This window comes from Oncorhynchus gorbuscha, linkage group LG08 (assembly GCF_021184085.1).
Source record: "Oncorhynchus gorbuscha isolate QuinsamMale2020 ecotype Even-year linkage group LG08, OgorEven_v1.0, whole genome shotgun sequence".
Classification (NCBI taxonomy): Eukaryota; Metazoa; Chordata; class Actinopteri; order Salmoniformes; family Salmonidae; genus Oncorhynchus; species Oncorhynchus gorbuscha.
In genome coordinates, this window is record NC_060180.1 from 51596185 (window position 1) to 51617850 (window position 21666).

General features: G+C 41.2%; 1 protein-coding gene across 2 annotated transcripts; it reads left to right on the top strand.

Moving 5' to 3' along the window:
* The first annotated feature begins 6789 nt into the window (after window positions 1–6789).
* LOC124041789 (vacuolar protein sorting-associated protein 4B) lies at window positions 6790–20137 on the top strand. Of its 2 annotated transcripts, XM_046359816.1 has the most exons (13): window positions 6790–6948; window positions 8402–8513; window positions 11804–11904; window positions 13443–13554; window positions 13933–14083; window positions 14188–14246; window positions 15586–15705; window positions 15967–16123; window positions 16345–16493; window positions 16605–16686; window positions 16997–17216; window positions 17911–18051; window positions 18203–20137. In XM_046359816.1, the coding sequence occupies exons 1-13, from the start codon at window positions 6928–6930 to the stop codon at window positions 18302–18304; spliced, it is 1527 nt and encodes a 508-aa protein (XP_046215772.1). In that variant the 5' UTR covers window positions 6790–6927; the 3' UTR covers window positions 18305–20137. The 2 variants fall into 2 exon arrangements, with proteins under 2 accessions (XP_046215772.1, XP_046215773.1); XM_046359817.1 differs by lacking the exons at window positions 6790–6948; window positions 8402–8513; window positions 11804–11904 and adding an exon at window positions 12236–12466.
* The last annotated feature ends 1529 nt before the right edge of the window (window positions 20138–21666 follow it).

Genomic DNA, 21666 nt, shown 5'->3' on the forward strand with positions numbered 1-21666 from the left:
AAAGTGCTGTTTGAATGAATGATCACGGGCCTGCTGCTGCTCAGTCAGACTGCTCTATCAAATCAGACTTAATTATAACACAATAACACACAGAAATACGAGCCTTTGATCGAATCCGGAAACTATCATTTCGAAAACAAAATGTTTATTATTTCAGTGAAATACGGAACCGTTCGGTATTTTATCTAACGGGTGGCATCCCCAAGTCTAAATATTCGTGTTACATTGCACAACCTTCAATGTATGTCATAATTACGTAAAATTCTGGTAAATTAGTTAGCAATGAGCCAGGCAGCCCAAACTGTTGCATATACCCTGTGCACTGACCGCAAAAGAAATGACACAATTTCACCTGGTTAATATTGCCTGCTAAACCGGATTAGTAGTTATAACTAGTGATTATGATTGATTGTTTTTTATAAGATAAGTGTAATGCTAGCTAGCAATTTACCTTGGCTTCTACTACATTTGCGTAACAGGCAGGCTACTCGTGGAGTGCAATGGTTAGAGCTTTGGACTAGTTAACTGTGCGGTTGCAAGATTGGAACCCTGAGCTGACAAGGTGAAAATCTGTCGTTCTGCCCCTGAACAAGGCAGTTAACTCACAGTTCCTAGGCAGTCATTGAAAATAAGAATGTGTTCGTAACTGACTTGCCTAGTTAAATAAAAGGTATAAAAACATTTAACAATTTTAAATAATTTAAAAAATTATCGGAAATCGGCACCCAAAAATACAGATTTCCGATTGTTATGAAAACTTAAAATCAGCCCTAATAAATCGGCCATTCCGATTAATCGGTCGACCTCTACTACAGAGGGTAGTGTGTATGGCCCAGTACATCACTGGGGATAAGCTTCCTGCCATCCAGGACCTCTATACCAGGCGGTGTCAGAGGAAGGCCCTAAAAATGATCAAAGACTCCAGCTACCCTAGTCATAGACTGTTCTCTCTGCTACCGCACAGCAAGCAGTACTGGAGCGCCAAGTCTAGGTCCAAGAGGCTTCTAAACAGTTTCTACCCCCAAGCCATAAGGCTCCTGAACATCTAATCAAATGGCTACCCAGGCTATTTGCATTGCCCCCCAGCCCTTCCCCTTCTCTTACGCTGCTCTCTGTTATTATCTATGCATATGCACACTTTAATAACTCTACCTACATACTACCTCAATTACCCCAACTAACCTGTGCCCCCACACATCGACTCTGTACTGGTACCCCCTGTATATAGTCTAGCTATTGTTACTTTACTACTGCTATTGAACTACTTGTTACTTTTATTTCATATTATTATTAATATTTTTTAAACTGCATTGTTGGTTAGAAGCTTGTAAGTAAGCATTTCACTGTAAGGTTCACTGTAATACCTGTTGTATTCGGCGCATGTGAATAAGAAGATTTGATTTGATTTGAATTGTAGAAACAATAGTAATAGCGATATCTGGAAATACTGCAACATTGGGGCCCTTCTTTGTGTAGGTTTTAAAACCTCTTTGTGTTCCAAAGGTATTGAAACTCCTGAAGGGGCAAGTCTACTGTTGAGAGGGCATTCTCATTGCAGAGCTCAGGAGTTAAACACAATGGTAAAAACTATTTCTGGCAGGGGGACAACTTGGTCAGAGCAGGCAGAATTGCCACTGTTCCCCATGGGGACTATAGTGACTCATTCTGGAACCTGGCTGCAAAAGCAAGGAAGCATGGAGGACCACTCAACTGTTATACCAGTTTAACTGTAAATATGGTATTTCACGTGGGAATATATAGATGTATGTATGGGACGAAAAAAAAATCACAAGAAAATCACTTGCTTGCAAAGGAAACAACTTCCTTACTTTGATTGAATAATACAAACACGATTTATTCTGTGCTATGGGTTGTGTTTCTGTTGGTATCTGTCCATGTTACGTCTTCAGAACAATGCTATTAAGACGTGCACATTAATAGGCTACATATGTCTTTTACGCATGCACTCATGCCAGCCAACCTCTTGCGTAGCTAAAACAAACATTTAAACTGTAAATATTATTATTAAAGGCAGAAAGGTGGTGATCAAAACGTTTAAAAATGAAACAACAAATAATGAAACCGAAAATGTCGTTCACTCATTACCTGTATCGTTTGACTAGGAAGTCCAAAGGTAGGTCCTCCGACAAGTTTACAGTACAAATCAGATCTCGGTCTCCCCGCTTCATCTTCACCGCAAGTTGCGGTGGCGGATATCCGTGACCCCTCCGCGAGGTTGAAGTACGGGGGGCTCAAACTAAACCCGGTTATTTCGTTAAAAGACACCTGCGCGTAAACGTCCCGCCAAAATAAGAGCATCAAAGTAAATAATAAAGCAACAAGGTGAGCTCTCTTCACCCCCCTCGCCATGTTCCTTCCACCTCTATAATCTCTGTAGATGCTCAAATAGAATTGCAACTCGCAGTTCAAGTTATCTAGATCCCCGTGGAATAATACGCAATCTCCACGCATAAAACAATCCAGTCCCCTTGAGCCTGACTTGAACCAAGTGTGCTGATGTAAAAGTTTCACTTGTGTCTCTGCTGCTGCTGTTGCCTCTGTCTATGTGCTTCCCCTCTACGTGTTCCCTCGTGAAATAAGCACTTGCTCCGGTTTCTCCCTAATCAAACTCTGCCACCCGAGGCCGTATCAAGTGTCAATACAGTCATTGGGTGTCACCAGTGAGTTATAGCCTTGACTTGGGGCCAAGGTCTCTCTATAAATTATCCCGTATTAAATCACGTTCAAGCCAAAGTAGAAAAGTATCAATAACGCAAGAAAATATTTCACTAGACATTTTTGGAGACAAAGTTTTGACACCAGCTCACAGATATTTTTTTGTGTGCAATTATTTCAAAATACAGCGGTCATTAACCGATCATTGTGATTCCTGAATCATGGCCAACCTTCAACTGACCACTGATTTGTTTCACAATAAAATGCGAGATTGTATAGTCCAATTATAGTGGCCTAATGCAAAACAGTTATATGACAGTTGCAGAGAACCACTGAGTCTTGATTTGATTTGCTTCAAATAAAATAGACTGCATGAACAATTGTTGACAGAGAGAAAAACTGGAATGTAACTGGCAATGTTAAAAAAAACATCCATCAATCCCATCTAAAAACAGACTGCCGTACTGAGCCACACCCAACCCAGATTCATCCAGAGACACACTCCCTTCTCCTGCATACCTTTGCCATTTCCAGTGCCAGGTTTAGTGAATATGTGCAGGGTCTGAACATAGTGGATTATCAACAGATTATATCCTCTACCGAATTAGTCAAATTACAAATGTGGTTTATCTATTCAATTGGGCAACAGAAATAATGTGCTATTTAGATAATATGTCCTATCTGCTCCCACCTTTGTGGACTATTCTTTGCAAGTACAATATTCACTAACTGTATTACCCAGACTACAGGACAGGCAGTAGTCTACCCATCGTTATCACAAACCACTGGTCCTAGAGCGACACCTTGTGGAGATCTACATCAATCTACATCAAGAGTCTCACAAGAGTCTCACAAGAATTTACAGCACTCCCAAGCACAAAACACACAGCACTGCTGCAGTGTCACATCCCTGACATCCCAGGGCAACAGGAGCTTCTATATCATGTTCTAGATCAGCACACTCGCTGTGTTTAATCCTGTTGCTGTTGACCTCACACCGATAGATCTGGTAAAATAAGGGTAACATAAAAAATCATATTATGTACTTACTACCAGTGGTGGTAAAAGTACCCAATTGTAATACTTGAGAAAAAGTAAAGATACCTTAATAGAAAATGACTCAAGTAAAAGTCACCCAGTAAAATAGTACTTGAGTAAGTCGAAAAGTATTTGGTTTTTAATATACTTAAGAATCAAAAGCCTTCAATTCCTACTTTATTGACTCTGTCAGGGTAGTGACACAGAACCCCTCCACTGGTTTCTGGGGCTCAGTGCTAGTGAATGACGCTCAACCTGTCTTCATCATAAGGGAGGTTTCTGAGTCAAAGGTGAACTTGGTGATTAACTCACTGAAGAACTCTAAAGCCAAAGATGTATTTGGGCTGGACCCTACCATTCTTATAAACTACAAAGAGTCACTCATTGGCCCCATTACTAAGGTCACCAATACATCTATTGGTCTCTGGGTGTTTCCAAGGGTATGGAAGTCGGCCATAATAACGGCCATCTTTAAAACAGGCGACCCTGCTGACGTGAGTAACTACAGGCCCATTAGTATACTGCCTGTGGTGTCAAAGGTTGTTGAAAAGTGTGTAGCAGAACAACTGATTGCCCACCTCAACAACAGCCCCTTCACATTACACTCCATGCAGTTTGTCTTCAGAGCGAAACACTCCACAGAAACGGCCAACTGCTTTCTTCTGGAAAATGTGAAGTCCAAGATAGACAAAGGGGGCGTTGTTGGGGCTGTTTCTGGACCTAAGGAAGGCTTTTGATACTGTTAACCATGAGATTCTCATCACAAAATTGTCCAAGTTCATCTTTTCCCCCGATGCCTTAAGATGGATGAAATCATATCTTGAAGGCAGAACTCAGTGTGTCAGAGTGAGCAATGAGCTGTCGCCCACTCTTAGCTATGATGTGGACGTGTCCCAAGGGTCAATACTGGGGCCCCTCCTGTTCAGCCTGTACATTAATGATCTGCCTTCTGTCTGTACTGGGTCTGAAGTTCAAATGTATACAGATGATACAGTGATATATGTGCATGGAAAGAGCAAACAACAAGCTGCACAATAACTTAATACTGTAATGGTCCAGGTTACAAAGTGGCTCAGTGACTCGTGTTTGCATCTCAATGTGAAAAAAAAACTGTTTGCATGTTCTTCACAAAGAGGGCAACAGATGCTACTGAGCCAGATGTTTATGTGTCTGGGGAGAAGCTCCAGGTGGTATCTGATTTTAAGTACCTTGGCATCATACTTGATTCCAACCTTTCTTTTAAAAAGCATGTGAAAAAGGTCATTCAAATAACTAAATTCAACCTAGCTAATTTCCGATTTATACAAAATTGTTTGACTACAGAGGTAGCAAAACTGTACTTCAAATCTATGATACTCCCCCACTTAACATACTTCTTGACTAGTTGGGCCCAAGCTTGCTGTACAACATTAAAACCTATTCAGTCTGTCTACAAACAAGCTCTCAAAGTGCTTGATAGGAAGCCCAATAGCCATCATCACTGTTACATCCTCAGAAAGCATGAGCTCCTGAGTTGGGAAAATCTTGTGCAATACACCGACGCATGTCTTGTATTCAAGATCCTAAATGGCCTGGCTCCCCCTCCACTCAGTATTTTTGTTAAACAGAAAACCCAAACATATGGCAGCAGATCTACAAGGTCTGCCATGAGAGGTGACTGTATAGTTCCCTTAAGGAAAAGCACTGTGAGTAAATCCGTTTTCTCTGTGAGAGCTTCCCATGTCTGGAATACACTGCCATCAGACACACATAACTGCACCACATATCACACTTTCACAAAATGCATGAAGACATGGCTAAAGGTCAATCAGATTTGTGAACATAATCCCTAGCTGTGTAATGCCGCTTTCCATGTTGTCTGTAGCTTGTGAGGTGTGGAAACACTTTGTTGCTTTTATGAATTTTGTCTTGCTGCTTTTTGTTCTATGTTGCTCTGTCTGTATGCTACATCTTTCTCGTCCTATGTTGCTCTGTCTGTATGCTATGTATTGCTTGTCCTATGTTGCTCTGCGTGTGCTCACTGCTCAATGATTGTCTATATTGTAATTGTTTTTAATAACCTGCCCAGGGACTGCGATTGAAAATAAGCTGGCTGGCTAAAACAGACACTTTCACTGAAACGTTGATTAATGTGCACTATCCCTATAAAAATAAAAATAAACTCAAACTCAAAAGTAATTTTAATTGCTAAAATATACTTAAGTATCAAAAGTAAAAGTATACATCATTTATAAATCCTTATATTAAGCAAACCAGACAGCACCATTTTCTTGATTTTTTACATTTAGGGATAGCCAGGGGCACACTCCAACATTCAGACATAATTTACAAACGAAGCATGTGTGTTTAGTGAGTCCGCCAGATCAGAAGCAGTAGGGATGACCAGGGATAAGTGCATGAATTGGACCATTTTCCTGTCCTGCTAAGCATTAAAATGAAACAAGTACTTTTGGGTGTCAGGGAAAATGTATGGATTAAAAAGTACATTCTTTTCTTTAGGAATGTAGTGAAGTAAAAGTAAAAGTTGTCAAAAATAAAGTAAAGTAAAGTAAAGTACAGATACAACCATAAAACTACTTAAGTAGTACTTTAAAGTATTTTTACTTAAGTACTTTACACCACTGCTTACTACATTCCTTTACCCTGGCCCTTTATTTGGATTTGATGTAGACTTTTTTCTCTGTTTTATCCCCTCTAGGGGAGTTTTAAACTTCCTCTTTGCATGAAACTTCCTCTTTGAGGCGGCAGGGTTGCCTAGTGGTTAGAGTGTTGGACTAGTCCCCGAACTGACATGGTACAAATCTGTCGTTCTGCCCCTGAACAGGCAGTTAACCCACTGTTCCTAGGCTGTCATTGAAAATAAGAATTTGTTCTTAACTGACTTGCCTATTTAAATAAAGGAGAGAAAAAATGAAGGACAGATACGGGTGAAGGTTAATAATGTCAGCCTATTATCCTACTGTGAATGTTTTCCTGGGCTGTTGACTATACTTGCATAACAAGTTTGTCATTATGACTCACAGGCAGGCGGGTCTCACCCCTCAGCATTGTTGTCATTCTTTTCAACAGGAAAGTCTCTCAGACGCATGTGTGCTGTGACGAGCCTGTGAGATAAGCAACAAGTTAATGGCTCTGTGGGTAAACGAAACAGAAAAATCAAGGGTCTCAGACTGTTTTGGTTCTCAGTAGCAACTGACTGCCTGAAAACTTCCAATGGAGCCAACAAATATACAGGTAAAGTGACTGACTATTAATGTAAATAGCACTTTATCTTGGTAGACACATCTATGCTTTCCTGTAAATGAGTAATGTTTATGGGCCTATGAGTTTGATTCCACTTGTCAGAGTGAGACTGTCAAGCCGTCTTGGGGCTAGTGTCATCATAGAACTGTAGTCACGCGTGTGTTTCTTGTATTAGCGCTGTGTTGTCACTTTTGAGAAGCTGATCAACTTGTTTACTTACATTCAAACAAACTAAAATAGTACAGTATGTTATAAAGAGAAGGTCTATTGTGAATTTGTACTGTACGTGCAATCGCTACACTACAGCTATTGGTTTCATTAACAAAGATGAGCGCCCACATTTGAGATATATCTGCTGGACAACAGCTTGTTCCAGAGCCAAATAAAGCCATTGTGAGCCACTTAAAATAGTGTTTCACTTTAACACAGCTAAGAGAAATTCAGTAGTGGCTTGTGATGCTGATGCTACATCTCCATGTATTCCATGATCTAATCAGAGCATAAGAATGCTATGAGTCTGTCTTGTCAGGTAGCCTAAAGGTTAAGAACATTGGGCAAGTAACTGCAAGGTCACTAGATTGAATACACAAGCCAACTAGGTGAAAAATCTGTTGATGTGCCCATGGGCAAGGCACTTAACCAAACTTGCTCTGGATAAGAGCATCTGCTAAATGACAAACATGTCCCACTCAAATGAAGCAATGAATGTAGACATAATAGGAGACTATGTGATGAACAGTGACAGTGAATGATGCTGTGACTGAGTAGCAGCAGTGCCCAACTCCTCCTACTTTCTTCTGCCACACTCCTACCTCTCTCCAACACTTTTCTGCCCAACTCATCCCTCCTTCTCCCACTCCTTTCTGCCCAACTCATCCCTCTCTCTCCCACTCCTTTCTGCCCAACTCATCCCTCCTTCTCCCACTCCTTTCTGCCCAACTCATCCCTCCTTCTCCCACTCCTTTCTGCCCAACTCATCCCTCCTTCTCCCACTCCTTTCTGCCCAACTCATCCCTCCTTCTCCCACTCCTTTCTGCCCAACCCATCCCTCTCTCTCCCACTCCTTTCTGCCCAACTCATCCCTCCTTCTCCCACTCCTTTCTGCCCAACTCATCCCTCTCTCTCCTACACTTTTCTGCCCAACTCATCCCTCTCTCTCCCACTCCTTTCTGCCCAACTCATCCCTCTCTCTCCCACTCCTTTCTGCCCAACTCATCCCTCCTTCTCCCACTCCTTTCTGCCCAACTCATCCCTCTCCCTCCTACACTTTTCTGCACAACTCATCCCTCCCTCACCCACTCCTTTCTGCCCAACTCATCCCTCCTTCTCCCACTCCTTTCTGCCCAACTCATCCCTCTCTCTCCTACACTTTTCTGCCCAACTCATCCCTCTCTCTCTTCCACTCCTTTCTGCCCAACTCATCCCTCCCACACTCTCATTTCAGAAAGCTATAGCTGTAGCACAGAAAGCCTCCCAGGAGGACCAGGCTGGGAACTTCACAGAGGCTATCAAATCTTACCAACACGCTGTCAAGTACTTCCTGCACATTGTAAAACGTATGTAACCATCACTCCTGAAGAAATGGACCAAATGTCATACGGACAGGACATGCAATTCAGTAGCCGCAGAATTGTAATGGGATCTGATGCTACAAACCCGTTACAGCATGACTAGTGTAAAGTTCAGCAAGGATTATTTCAACTAACCTGTTCTTGGCAATACTTTCTTAATTCTCGATTTGGAAGAATAGTATTTTATAAATGTCCGTATCCAGTTGCATGTGGTTCTCAAAAAAACAGATAAAAATCAGAAAGATATTAAAGACACGTTTTGTATTGCTACACTTTACACTAGCCAAGATGTGAGGGGTATGGAGCATCACATACGGTAATTTGAGGCAACTAGACGCCCTTTAGCAAAATGTTTAACTGCTGACACACAAAAAAAAATCTTAGTTTGGTTCAAATGTGGCATGTGGATGTTGGCCATGAAGGACGGGGCAAACAAACTATGAAGGAATATAAATGGCTACAGTTGACACATTTATTTTTATTTAATACATAAATCAAAGGGGCATCCAGCTATCGGGAAGGAGGCAAGATCAGGTGGGAACATTCTAGCCAATGATCTTTTGTAGAAAAATATATCAATACACCCGTAAACTAAGCATTATAAAACTTATATTCAATCAAATAAGCCTCACCTATCAAAATAGCAATTCACTTTCATCTTGACCAAATTCAACACTCTCTCATTGCTCATCAAACAAAAACACTTCACTTGGTCTGCTTAACTCTAGAACGCTTAATCTGCGTGAACCGATTGTGGGTGTAGTCGACCCTCTCACTTTTCCTCTTCCTCTCTGTTGTCAGTCAGTGTCCCACCTGGGAGAGCTGTGAGGCTGCTGGTTTGTTTGGTGGCCTTGAGGCCTTTCAATTGATTTTGACTCTTTAGTTTGAGCGTGCTTTTTTGTAGTTTCCTTTATTATATGTTTATTTTGGGTCGAATACTAATCTGCTTGGACTGGCTGACCATGGAAGTCACGACTGTGTTGGCCCTGGACTAGTCTGATTAATCAGGCTGTAATACACAATTCATTTGTATATACAGCCTGAAACTAATGGCTGAAAATCATGTCAAATGTTCCTTACAAGCCAGAATGTTGACAACAGACAACCGGTAGAGTAAGTTTAAATGTAATTTTATTCAACATTCTGGCTTTTAAGGTTGCGGTCTCCTTGGGTGGCAGGTAGCCTAGCGGTTAAAAGCGTTGGGCCAGTAACTGAAAGGTTGCTGGTTTGAATCCTGGAGTTGACTAGGTGAAAAAACTGTCAATGTGCCCTTGAGCAAGACACTTAACCCTAATTGTTCTTGTAAGTTGCTCTGGATAAGAGTGTCTGCTAAATTACTAAAATGTCATGTACATTCATTGCATACGCTTACTTCTCACCTTTATTTTCTAATCAGGTTACAGGCCATGTAGCTTGCCCTGAATGGTCAATCCGATCGCTGCTGTGGCCGTACAGCACATTTACTACGATGTGGCCGTACAGCACATTTACTACGATGTGGCCGTACAGCACATTTGCTACGATGTGGCCGTACAGCACATTTGCTACGATGTGGCCGTACAGCACATTTACTACGATGTGGCCGTACAGCACATTTACTACGATGTGGCCTCCGCATAAATCAGAGCATTCATCCTTCACGGAGCAGAGCTGTTGTCAAAGGTAGTTTGTGTTTATACAAGGACCTCCCGCCCCCACCTACTGTCAACCAATCATGTCAATGCGAAGCGATACAGAGCCCTCCGCGAAGATACAAAATTTGAGCGGCACACGGCGATGCGGTACAGAGCTCCAATTAGCCTCTCGAGGCACTGCAATTCCCTCTGTACGGAGCCTCCTGATTGCTTTGGTGGAGCAAGCAGAAATGGGCTTTAAGACCCCAAGGCATGACAAGTGCAGCAAAATCAGTAGGCTAGTTATTGGTTTCGTAACACTTTATTAAAAACGGATAAAAATGTTCTCTCTAAGCAATTTTATTATTTATCTTTAGGCTCCCCTAATATATATCTATACAGTTTATAGATCTAACTTCATTGGATTATGCATAACTTTATGAAATATTACATCAATTTACCTCAATCATTTTGTTGGAGTGATTTTATTAGACAGATAACATTTTTAGTTGAGCAAGGGTAGTGGTAGGCACGAAACGTGGCGATGCTTTCAAATTATGTAGGCAACGCCACGCACATTGACGTGGCACGTGCACAAGACGGAAGTACATGCATGTGAGGCATTCATGTAACCGAAGCCTGCAAGAGTTTACATGGTTTCAAATCAAATCGTATTTACCAGGTGATAGAAATGTAAACGGCAGAACCAAGACTAAAAGTAGTCGGGTAAACAATACATTCTTGTGGGTGTCTTTTGTCATGCTGCTGAAGGACCGACCGCACAGACAACCGGTATAAGTTAATTGTATTTTATTCAACATTCTGACAATGTTGCATTGCTATGTTTCGGACTGTACAAGCAGAGGTGTAGGCTACATAACCAATGAATTGGTTGAAACCTCCTTTACAAGCTAAAGACTATACAAACATCTAGAAGCAGACCATCATAACATCACATAATTTTAACAGGCCTTTCTCAAGCAGACCGGTAGGTGCATTTTCAACACGAGAGACGGGCTCATAGCCATGGGAAGTAAGGGTTGCTGAGGGTCCTGCAGCACCCCTTGATAAATCTAAATAAAATATTTTAAAATGATAATACATTAACAAAATGACAGAAGACTCTGGGGGAAAAAGAGGTACACACTTCTCAAGCATCCGCGGGTGGGCACGCAAGGACCTGTAGGAGCAGAGCTCGAGAAGGGCCAACATGAAGTCAACAAAGTATCAAAATTAATTTGACAAACTGAAGAAAATAATTTAGCTGGAGATTCAAAAATAACTGGAGACGTTGCTAGCCATAAGGGGAGTATTTAGCAGTAGTAGCCTGCACAGAGAAGAAGGATGGATATTGGCATGTCAGTGATTACCATGTGATGTGCAGCCTACCCTTTGCCTGGCTACCCAAACTCCTTGCTCCGGGAGAAGGTTGCAATTGTGGCAGCAATTCGGATCGTTCCTGCACGTAGGTATTCCAGCATCTGCAGGAACCCCTCTTTATACTTATATTGGTCCATTTTTAAGCAAGGATTGCAGTCTCAGCCTGAAATATGTAGCGAACAAAGAGCAGTGGAAGAATTCCGTTTGAGTCATCAGGCAAGCCGAAACTATGGTTTCTACAATAACCTGTGTCACCGTCAACAACTTAACTCCTCTCCTCAGGTGAACCACAGGGTAAAGAGGGCAACCAGAAGATCAGGGAAAAGTGTCAACTGTACCTGGACAGAGTGGAAGAACTACAGGAGTATATCGAAAATAAAGAGGTATTAGACAGTGGAACATTCAATAAACCATGTATGCTAAAATGTCGGTCATTAACGTTGTCCAATGCATATATTCAATTATATTACGAATTCCTAATTCTATGGTCCGATGTAAATGCCAGTGTAGGCCTAAGCCTATGTCAGCCTAATTGGATTGACCGTTTTCCATTCATCTGCCTGGCAACTCTATGGAGGTAAGGATATAGCTAATAGGAGATGTGCACTCTGCATATCCTTCACATGTCAACATGATCCTAACCCTACACATTTGACATTTCATCCCTCTACAATATTGTATTGCCACCCAGAGATGGGTGCGTCTATGAATGACGCGAACATTTCCCGGTCACGTGAGAGTTCTAAGAGAATCAACTCCGTGTCTGATTACGCGGAAGTGTATTATTTTGTATTTATTAATGTATAGTTATTCAAAGATCTAATAAAAGGCTTGGATATCGACTTTGCCGGGCTGCAATTTAAGTATTAAGAAAATAAAGAGCCTGTTCGTTTCATTTTTTATTTTTTTACGAGTAATCATATGGCTGCCAACAACAATTTACAGGTAAATTGGGAAAGCTAACGTCGGCTAGCTACAGTAGCTAGTAGTTAGCAAAAAGACAAACCACCCAGTTAGCATGGCACTAGTTAGCGAACGTTTGCGAGCTAACTGTTATTTGTAGATCTACTGTGATTATTTTTTTCTACGTGTCGTTAGCTAACTGATTGTTATTTATCTGGCTACGGTAATACGCTAACTTGTTAGCTAGGACGCTAGTTAGCGGAATTGTTGTTTTTTGTTGCTTCGAAGTCGCCAACTTGAAAGGACAGAAGTTAATGTTGACAGTAGTCACTATCAAGTTATTTTAAGCCTGATTGAAGATGGTTAGTTAACATCAGCTTGCTTTGATAGCTGTCTCGTCTTGGCCTTGTTGACCGGTTCATTTTTAGTTCTAAATGTGCTCCCCTCCGCAACAAGGCCAAGACGAGACAATCCGAAATTTGAATAGCAACCAAGTACATTGATAATGTTAGTAACTAACTACCATTATCTAGCTATCTGTCTAATCACAAAGCTAGTTTCGTGAGCTCATTGTTGATATAGCTAACGTTAGCTAAACTTACTGTCTGAATATGTTAATTAACTAGTCAATCGGATTAGCCTATTTGATTTAGTCATGTCTTCCCTGTCAGTCAAACTTTTTGTGGGAAGTGAAATTGCAACATACACTCTTACAGGTGGCCGGTCACATTTTGAGCTATGTATGTGCCATGTAGCACTTCATGGAACATGTACATACACAACTGTAGCTCTAAATAAAGCCTTGTATATGGGGTCAATGTTTTTGATAGATAGGAACAGTTACTGTACTTGCTTCTAGTTACTGTAATTAGAACTACGTGCTTGTGTTATGCCATTGCATCGAAGAGTTATTTAATTGTGATTGACCAGATCAAACTTATCTTGCAGCGAATCCTTTCAATTTGTTTTTACTGTTGTCTTTGTTTTCATTCATAATGTTCTCATCCCTGTTTTTCAGAAAGCCATAGATCTGGCCAGCAAGGCGGCCCAGGAGGATAAAGCTCAGAATTACGACGAGGCCCTGCGTTTATACCAACAAGCTGTTCAGTACTTCCTACACGTAGTGAAATGTATGCTTTAAGACAACGGGATATTTGCATCATGGTCTTCTCTTTTAGGGTTGTAATAGTCTCTGGATTGTTCAGTCCATTGGTTTGTGTGGAGTTGTTTATCACCACCTCTGTCTCATATAGGCTAATGGGGACATTTTAGAATCTCACTACAGTAATGACCTGTCAAAGGTATCTGGGCAACTATTGGAACCTATCAGATGAATCTGTCCAGTGTCTACTTCTACTTATCAGCAGAATGCGTAAATCTTTTCCATTTCTCAGAATGTCATAGTCTAGGGGAGTTTACTGTAATTGTGATTTATTCATACATTTTCTAAATAAAAACATATTCTTCATATGGTATTTAATAGAATTCGTCCATTTCTCTCCTGCCAGATGAATCCCAGGGCGATAAAGCCAAACAGAGCATCAGGGCCAAGTGTGCCGAGTACCTGGACAGAGCAGAGAAGCTCAAAGAATACCTAAAGAAGAAAGAGAAGGCTCCACCTGCCAAGCCTGTGAAGGAGTCCCAAGCCGATGACAAAGGGTGTGTGCAGGAGCAGGCTTTGTTATGTGTGAGAAGGGTTTAGCCTGTTATACAGAGTGATTTGGAATGTGATGAGTCAACCTATTTGGATTATTATTGTGCAGGAATGAGAGTGATGAAGGAGACAACCCAGAAAAAAAGAAGTTTCAGAACCAACTTTCAGGTTAGTTATCACTTACATACTGTGGTAGTTTCACTTTGTATCACAACACTGACATACTATAGAATTGTGACAAAGGTTATTTGGCTCATTTCCACTTTACTTTCAGTTTTCCCATATCCTGTTGAGATGTCTAACTCGTTTACATTGGCTTGTGAAAGTGTTCAACCCCCGTGGCATTTTTCCTTTTTTTTGTTGCCATACAACCTGGAATTAAAATATATTTTTTGGGGGGTTTGTATCATTTGATTTACACAACATGCCTACCACTTTGAAGATGCAAAATATTTTCTGTGAAACTAGACAAAAACAACAGAACTTGAGTGTGCATAACTATTCACTATTCACTATTCATTCAATACTTTGTAGAGCCACCTTTTGCAGCTGTATGTCTCTGAGCTTGGCACATCTAGCCACTGGGATTTTTGCCCATTCTTCAAGGCAAAACCACTCCTGCTCCTTCAAGTTGGATGGGTTCCGCTGATGTACAGCAATCTAAGTCCTACCACAGATTCTCAATTGGATTGAGGTCTGGGCTTTGAGGGATAACTTCTTAAGGATTATCTTTGGTCTCTTTGTTGCCTCTGATTAATGCCCTCCTTGCCTGGTCTGTGAGTTTTAGTGGGCGACCCTCTCTTATCAGGTTTGTTGTGGTGCCATATCCTTTATAATGGCTTTAATGGTGCTCTGTGGGATGTTCAAAGTTTCAAATATTGTTTTATAACCCAACCCTGAGCTGTACTTCTTCACAACTTCGTCCCTGACCTGTTTGGAGAGCTCCTTGGTCTTCATAGTGCCGCTTAGTGGTGTTATAGACACTGGGGCCTTTCAGAACAGAACAGTAACTATACACTGAGATCATGTGACACTTAGATTGCACACAGGTGGACTTTATTTAACTAATTATGTGACTTCTGAAGGTAATTGGTTGCACCAGATCTTATTTATTTTACCTTTATTTAACTAGGCAAGAACAAGTTCTTATTTTCAATGACGGCCTAGGAACAGTGGGTTAACTGCCTGTTCAGGGGCAGAACGACAGATTTGCCTTTCGGTTACTAGCCCAACGCTCTAACCACTAGGCTACCCTGCCGCCCCAATTATTTTGGGGCTTCATAGCAAAGGGGGTGAATACATATGCAGGCACCACTTCTGTTTTTTTATATTTTTTTTATTTAAACAAGTTATTTTTTTCATTTCACTTCACCTATTTTGTGTATTTCCATGACATGAAATCCACATAAAAGTCCATTCAAATGCAACAAAAATAGGAAAAACGCCAAAGGGGGTGAATACTGTAAAATGATTTGTATGTTCCCATCATACTGGATGTGTTTTTCAGGGGCTATTGTTATGGAAAAGCCAAACATCAAGTGGAATGATGTTGCCGGATTAGAGGGAGCCAAAGAGGCCTTGAAGGAAGCTGTTATTTTGCCAATCAAATTCCCACATCTTTTCACGGGTAACGTAGTGTTACTGCCTCAGATCGCCACAGAATTAATGAGGAAAGAACAATTTTGAATGTATGAAAAACATGCTGAAACCTCCACTGTTGGAACATTTGATCAGCCTTAGGTATATACTGAAAATAAATTAATCCATTCATTCTTGTATAGTATACAGTCAATTGGTTATTACCCTTCATTCATTTGTTAATGAAAACCTTAGTCTATTTCTGCCCCAATGTTATTCACGACCTCTCCCAACAACCTCTGTCTGTCAGGCAAAAGAACGCCGTGGAGGGGGATCCTACTCTTCGGTCCTCCTGGAACAGGGAAGTCCTACCTGGCTAAAGCTGTGGCCACAGAGGCCAACAACTCCACCTTCTTTTCCATCTCCTCATCTGACCTGGTATCCAAGTGGCTGGGAGAGAGTGAAAAGTGAGATTTTACTCTTCATCCAGGGAAACATGGGGGATTAATTGTGGAGAGACGTAAAGTCCAATGCTGCTGTTTTATCTGTTTGTAATTTAGACCTAATATTAAGCCTAGTCCTGGACTAAATAGCTAATTTAATAGAGATTATTTTAGTTCAGTATTAGGTTTAATCTGTGTCCCGGATACTGCTCACCTTGATGTTGATGCTCCTTTCTCCTCTCCAGGTTGGTAAAGAACTTGTTCACCCTTGCACGGGAGCACAAGCCCTCCATCATCTTCATAGATGAGATAGACTCGCTGTGCGGCTCCAGGAGTGAGAATGAGAGTGAGGCAGCTCGCCGCATCAAGACAGAGTTCCTGGTTCAGATGCAGGGTGAGAGAGCCAGAAAACGATACGTATCTGGATATTATAGTGGACTGTATTGGTGTTTTGCTCATATTAAGTGAAAATGGTTGTAAATTGTTCATGAGAATTTTTCCACAGGGGTTGGGAATGACAATGATGGTGTACTGGTGCTCGGGGCCACCAACATCCCTTGGACGTTGGACTCTGCTATCAGAAGACGGTGATGTCACATTCTTACACTGGCTTAGCCTACCACCTCAACAGTGTACACAAATAACTTGTCCTTAATGATTCTTGACTGTGACCCCAAAGCCATAAAAATGTATGATCACTTTTACCACTCAGCTTGAACATGCTTGGTGATACCGTGAACACACTGGACTGAAGCTAGGAAACTCAGCAGCACTGCTTCTTCACTTTTTGTTGCTGCTCAGACCTACCCTGTAGATGTATTATTCTTCCTGTAGATGTATTCTTCTTCCTGTAGAATGTGTGATACATTCAGTATAACTCATCCTTAATTATCTCAGGTTTGAGAAGAGGATCTACATCCCCCTGCCCGAAGAACACGCCCGCACCTTCATGTTCAAGCTCCACTTGGGCGCCACACCCACCAGCCTCAACGACTCTGACTTTGTCACCCTGGGAAAGAAGACAGACGGGTACTCAGGGGCTGACGTCAGCGTCATCGTCAGAGACGCGCTTATGCAACCAGTCAGAAAAGTTCAGTCAGCCACTCACTTCAAGCGGGTACGTCTCCATAATGACAACCATTGAATAACGTTGTCTATTTATTTTTCAGTGATAATCCCTATATCAAATTTTATTTGTCACATGCTTCGTAAACAAACCGGTGTAGACTAACAGGGAAATTCTTACTTACACGGTGAGGAAAAAAATATAAATCATAGAAAAATAATACCACAAGGAATGAATACACAATGAGTAACAATAACATGGCTATATACACCGGGTACCAGTACCGAGTCCATGTGCAGGGGTACGAGGTGATTGAGGTAGGGATAGATCATAAACAGTAGCAGCAGCATATGTGCTGAGTGAAAAGAGGGTCCATGCAGATAATTGGGTAGCTATTGGTTAACTATTAAGCACTGTTATGGCCTGGGGTTAGAAGCTGCTCAGGGTCCTGTTGGTTCCAGACTTGATGCATCAGTACCGCTTGCCGTGCAGTAGCAGAGAGAACAGTCAGACTTGGGTGGCTGGAGTCTTTGACGCTTTTTAGGGCCTCTGACACCGCCTGGTATAGAGGTCCTGGATGGCAGGGAGCTCTGCCCCAGTGCCGTACGCACTACCCTCTGTAGTGCCTTGCAGTGGGATGCCAAGCATTTGCCATACCAAGTGGTGACGCAGCCACTCAAGATGCTCTCAATGGTGCAGCTGTTGAGTTTAATTTGTAACACTGCAAATTACATTGTTATTGAAGGTACGAGGGCCATCGAGAGACAACCCCGACATCATGGTAGATGACCTTTTGACCCCATGCTCTCCAGGAGACCCGAATGGCATCGAGATGACATGGATGGAAGTCCCTGGGGAAAAGCTATGTGAGCCAGTTGTTTGTATGGTGAGTGTAAAAAAAAATGTATTAAGTTATCAATAATAGTTTATTAATATTATTCAGTTATCCGTTTCCCCGACTCAATGGTAAACTGTTTCTGGGAAAACAAGACTGTTGAATAACCTTTTGATCATGTCTCTCTTTTTATTCTTCGCAGTCTGATATGTTGAGATCCCTGACCAGCACAAAGCCAACAGTCAATGATCAGGATTTGGACAAACTGAGAAAATTCACAGAGGACTTTGGACAGGAGGGCTAAATTGGGTCATTTTAGCCAAACCAAAGCAAATATTATTGATTGTCAAGTGTTCCTTCTCTCCTCTCTGTCTTATTCACACTCTCCCCCTCAGGCTCTGTTGGCTTATCACATGACTGCTCTACTAATAGAAATATAATTACTAGAACGGACCTCTCCATTTAAGTAATCTATTTCTTTGGCTCGACTGAGCTTGGTCCATTGACCACAAGGGGTTAAACAAAGACTGGTATTTTCTTAGATGCTCCCCATGTCCAAAGGATTATGGATCTCTTCACATGTCTGAGGTAGACTAGATTGGTGAATGGAAAGCTACATGGCAAGTAGGAGCATTGGTGCAGCACCTTGGGCTGAATCCTAATATGTAAACAATGCTCAACTCGATCATTTGCATACATCATGCTTTGAAGTCAATGGGAGTTTGATCTGGAAATTGCCGATACAAGCATGTTAACAAAATTAGCATGCTTCTCTTTGTATAGAGTGCTTATTTAACTTGCGCAATAAATATCTGAGCTAATTTTCCAATTACCCATCCAATTTCCTTCAATCAAATTGCACTTCGCTTTTCAGTGTGAGCACCGATATATTCCACTTCTTTTTGTACAGGATATTTTTCAAATATTATTGGTGGAATTTATGACGGTGTCAAGGTGATGAGAATTACATGGGTTTGGATACTTGAAGCACAGCAAATGTACAGGTGTAGGATCTTAATTTTATCACTCTGTTGCTGCAGGAAATGCAAACTTCTTGTATATTCAAGGTTTAAAAATACTTCTCAAGTTTGTAATTTCCACTTTAAAATGTCAGACTTGATTTGCCCTAAGGAAAAATGTATCAACACCTGTTGTTGCAGGATTAATTTCCTGCTCTGAAGAACTGGTCATATTAAGATCCTGCATCTGTATGTCATTCTACATACAGACATTTGTGGGGCTTCGGCTACGGTTAGAATAATTTACACACTCTGGATGGAAGTTGCTTTGGGACATATTTTATATGTACATTTGTTTTTCCCCTCCAGAAGAAAGGCTACTCTGTTCATTGTCATTATGATTCAAACTGTCAGGATCATCAACGTTACTGGACCAGAAAAACCTTTATAATATAGTCACGGATTCAATACTTTTTTCCCCCTGACCATCCACACACTCTACATGTAACCCCTTTGCTGATCTTCCTAACAAGAACTAGAAAGAGATGATGCTGTACTGAGATCCAGTCAAACTGTCTTAACAGTGTTGAAGAAACAACACGACTGATATGTTGGTGTGAATGGAATTTTGTGGGTAGCCTGAAATTGACATTTTAGGCACAAAAGAACACCCTCATGGCATGTCCTTTTTGTTATTGCATTGGAATGCAGTTCCAAGCAGGTACTTGGTTATTACCTTTTAAGATGTGGCCATTTTAAGTGGAAATGCACACCATGTGCCTTCTAAACAAGTAGCAAGATCATATACATTGTTATTTTTATTTTTTTTGGAAGTTGATATCCAGTAAGACACAGCTATATTGTGTATTTTGTCATTGATGCTATGAAATATAGATTTGCACATTTCATGTAAACTGGCTTTTAGAGGTTGTGTATCTCTGCTCTTAGTGTTGGCATTCTTAAGAATTTCAAGGTGTTGGGTACGTCTTTGGTGTGGTCCCAATTTGTAAGTCGCTCTGGATAAGAGCGTCTGCTAAATGACTTAAATGTAAATGTAAATGTCTTCACTTTACTGTAAAACATGTCTTGTAGAGAATGATACAGTATATCAGCGAGTGGAAATGTCATCAGAATTCCTCTGCCATGCATATGTAAATAAATGTCATATTAAGATTTGACATATTTGTAAAGTATTGTCTCAAGTTCCAGGTTGAGGAGTCAAAGGAATCTTCACAAATGTCAATCTCTCACTTGACAACAATGAGGAGGATATAACTATTCTTATTGTCAGGTCATGTAGGTATAATAAGTGTGCCAGTAGCGGTGCATGGGAAAAATCACTGGGGAAGCCAAGCCAGAAAATGTTTGCTCTATAACCTGTTACTTCATATGCCTTGACGCAGTGATATTCAGCGTATTCAAACCCCTTCACTTTTTCCACAGGGTAGCCTAGTGGTTAGAGCGTTGGACTAGTAACCGGAAGGTTGCAAGTTCAAATCCCCAAGCTGACAAGGTACAAATCTGCCGTTCTGCCCCTGAACAGACAGTTAACCCACTGTTCCTAGGCCGTCATTGAAGATAAGAATTTGTTCTTAACTGACTTGCCTAGTAAAATAAATGTAAAATACATTTTAAAAGGGGTGTGGTTTACCGCGCTCTTTGAAATAAAAGCTGTCCAGTGAGAGCCGCGCCCACACAGACAGTTTTTCCTCGGAGAAACGCACTAGCGACCTAGCTGACTCACGGGATTTAGGAAAGAAATTAGGCACATTATTATCAGTTTAGGAAATAACCAAACTATTTTTGTGTTTTTTTTCCGAGACACCCGAGGACAGCCACAGAGTTCCCTGGCGCGGAGAAAATAAAATCTAAAACCTGCGAGGACCGAGGGACACCGGAGGAATCATTCCAAGCAACAAGGTGAGCTGAAAGCTGCAGTCGGCAGTATAGAAACAATATCCACACGTTATCGCCGCCCTGTTTTATATTGTTCAAGAACCTAACAATCATTCATAAATCCAAAAATGGATGTAGCAACCGCTGATTGCCCCTTTTAAAGTAAAGTATAGGCCATATAATTGTCAAATGAATGTGTTTCAATCATATCATGGGGTCGTACCAAATCCTCAACTTATGAGGATTCTGTGTTATGCACTATAGCCCGTTACCATATATGTGATTGAATATTATCTGCTGTTGGCTTGTGTGGATGAATCTGTTATGCAACATAGCTGACTTGAGAAGTGGTTAACCAACAGAAATTTCAAATCATTGTTGGCTGACTGCAGATAGGCAGGGGGGAGAGGCAGGGGGGGTGACACAAAAAAATCTGTCACATACTCAGTCACAAGACACGTGCCTGGCTGCAAAAGTGTGGGTGGGAGTGAGCAACACTGCTCACTTGAACACAGTGGATCTACTACCATCTTGATATCTTAACTCTGGAAAGACTCCACCACTAGAATCCACCAAGAGATGGCCATTACAATATCCTACTGGTCCTCAGCTACCTCCATTATAACATCCAAAATGTCATCCTTGGTTTGATTTTATTAGGTACAATACATGCTTGGATTTCTGGCTGGTCTATTAGCAGGGGTATTTCTTTACGTTGTGGTTGTCTATTCGTATGTATGCTGTCACTGTTATATTATTAGAAAAACCCTACCCTGCCCCCCTTCCTCCTGAGAAGTGATCAGCAGTCATA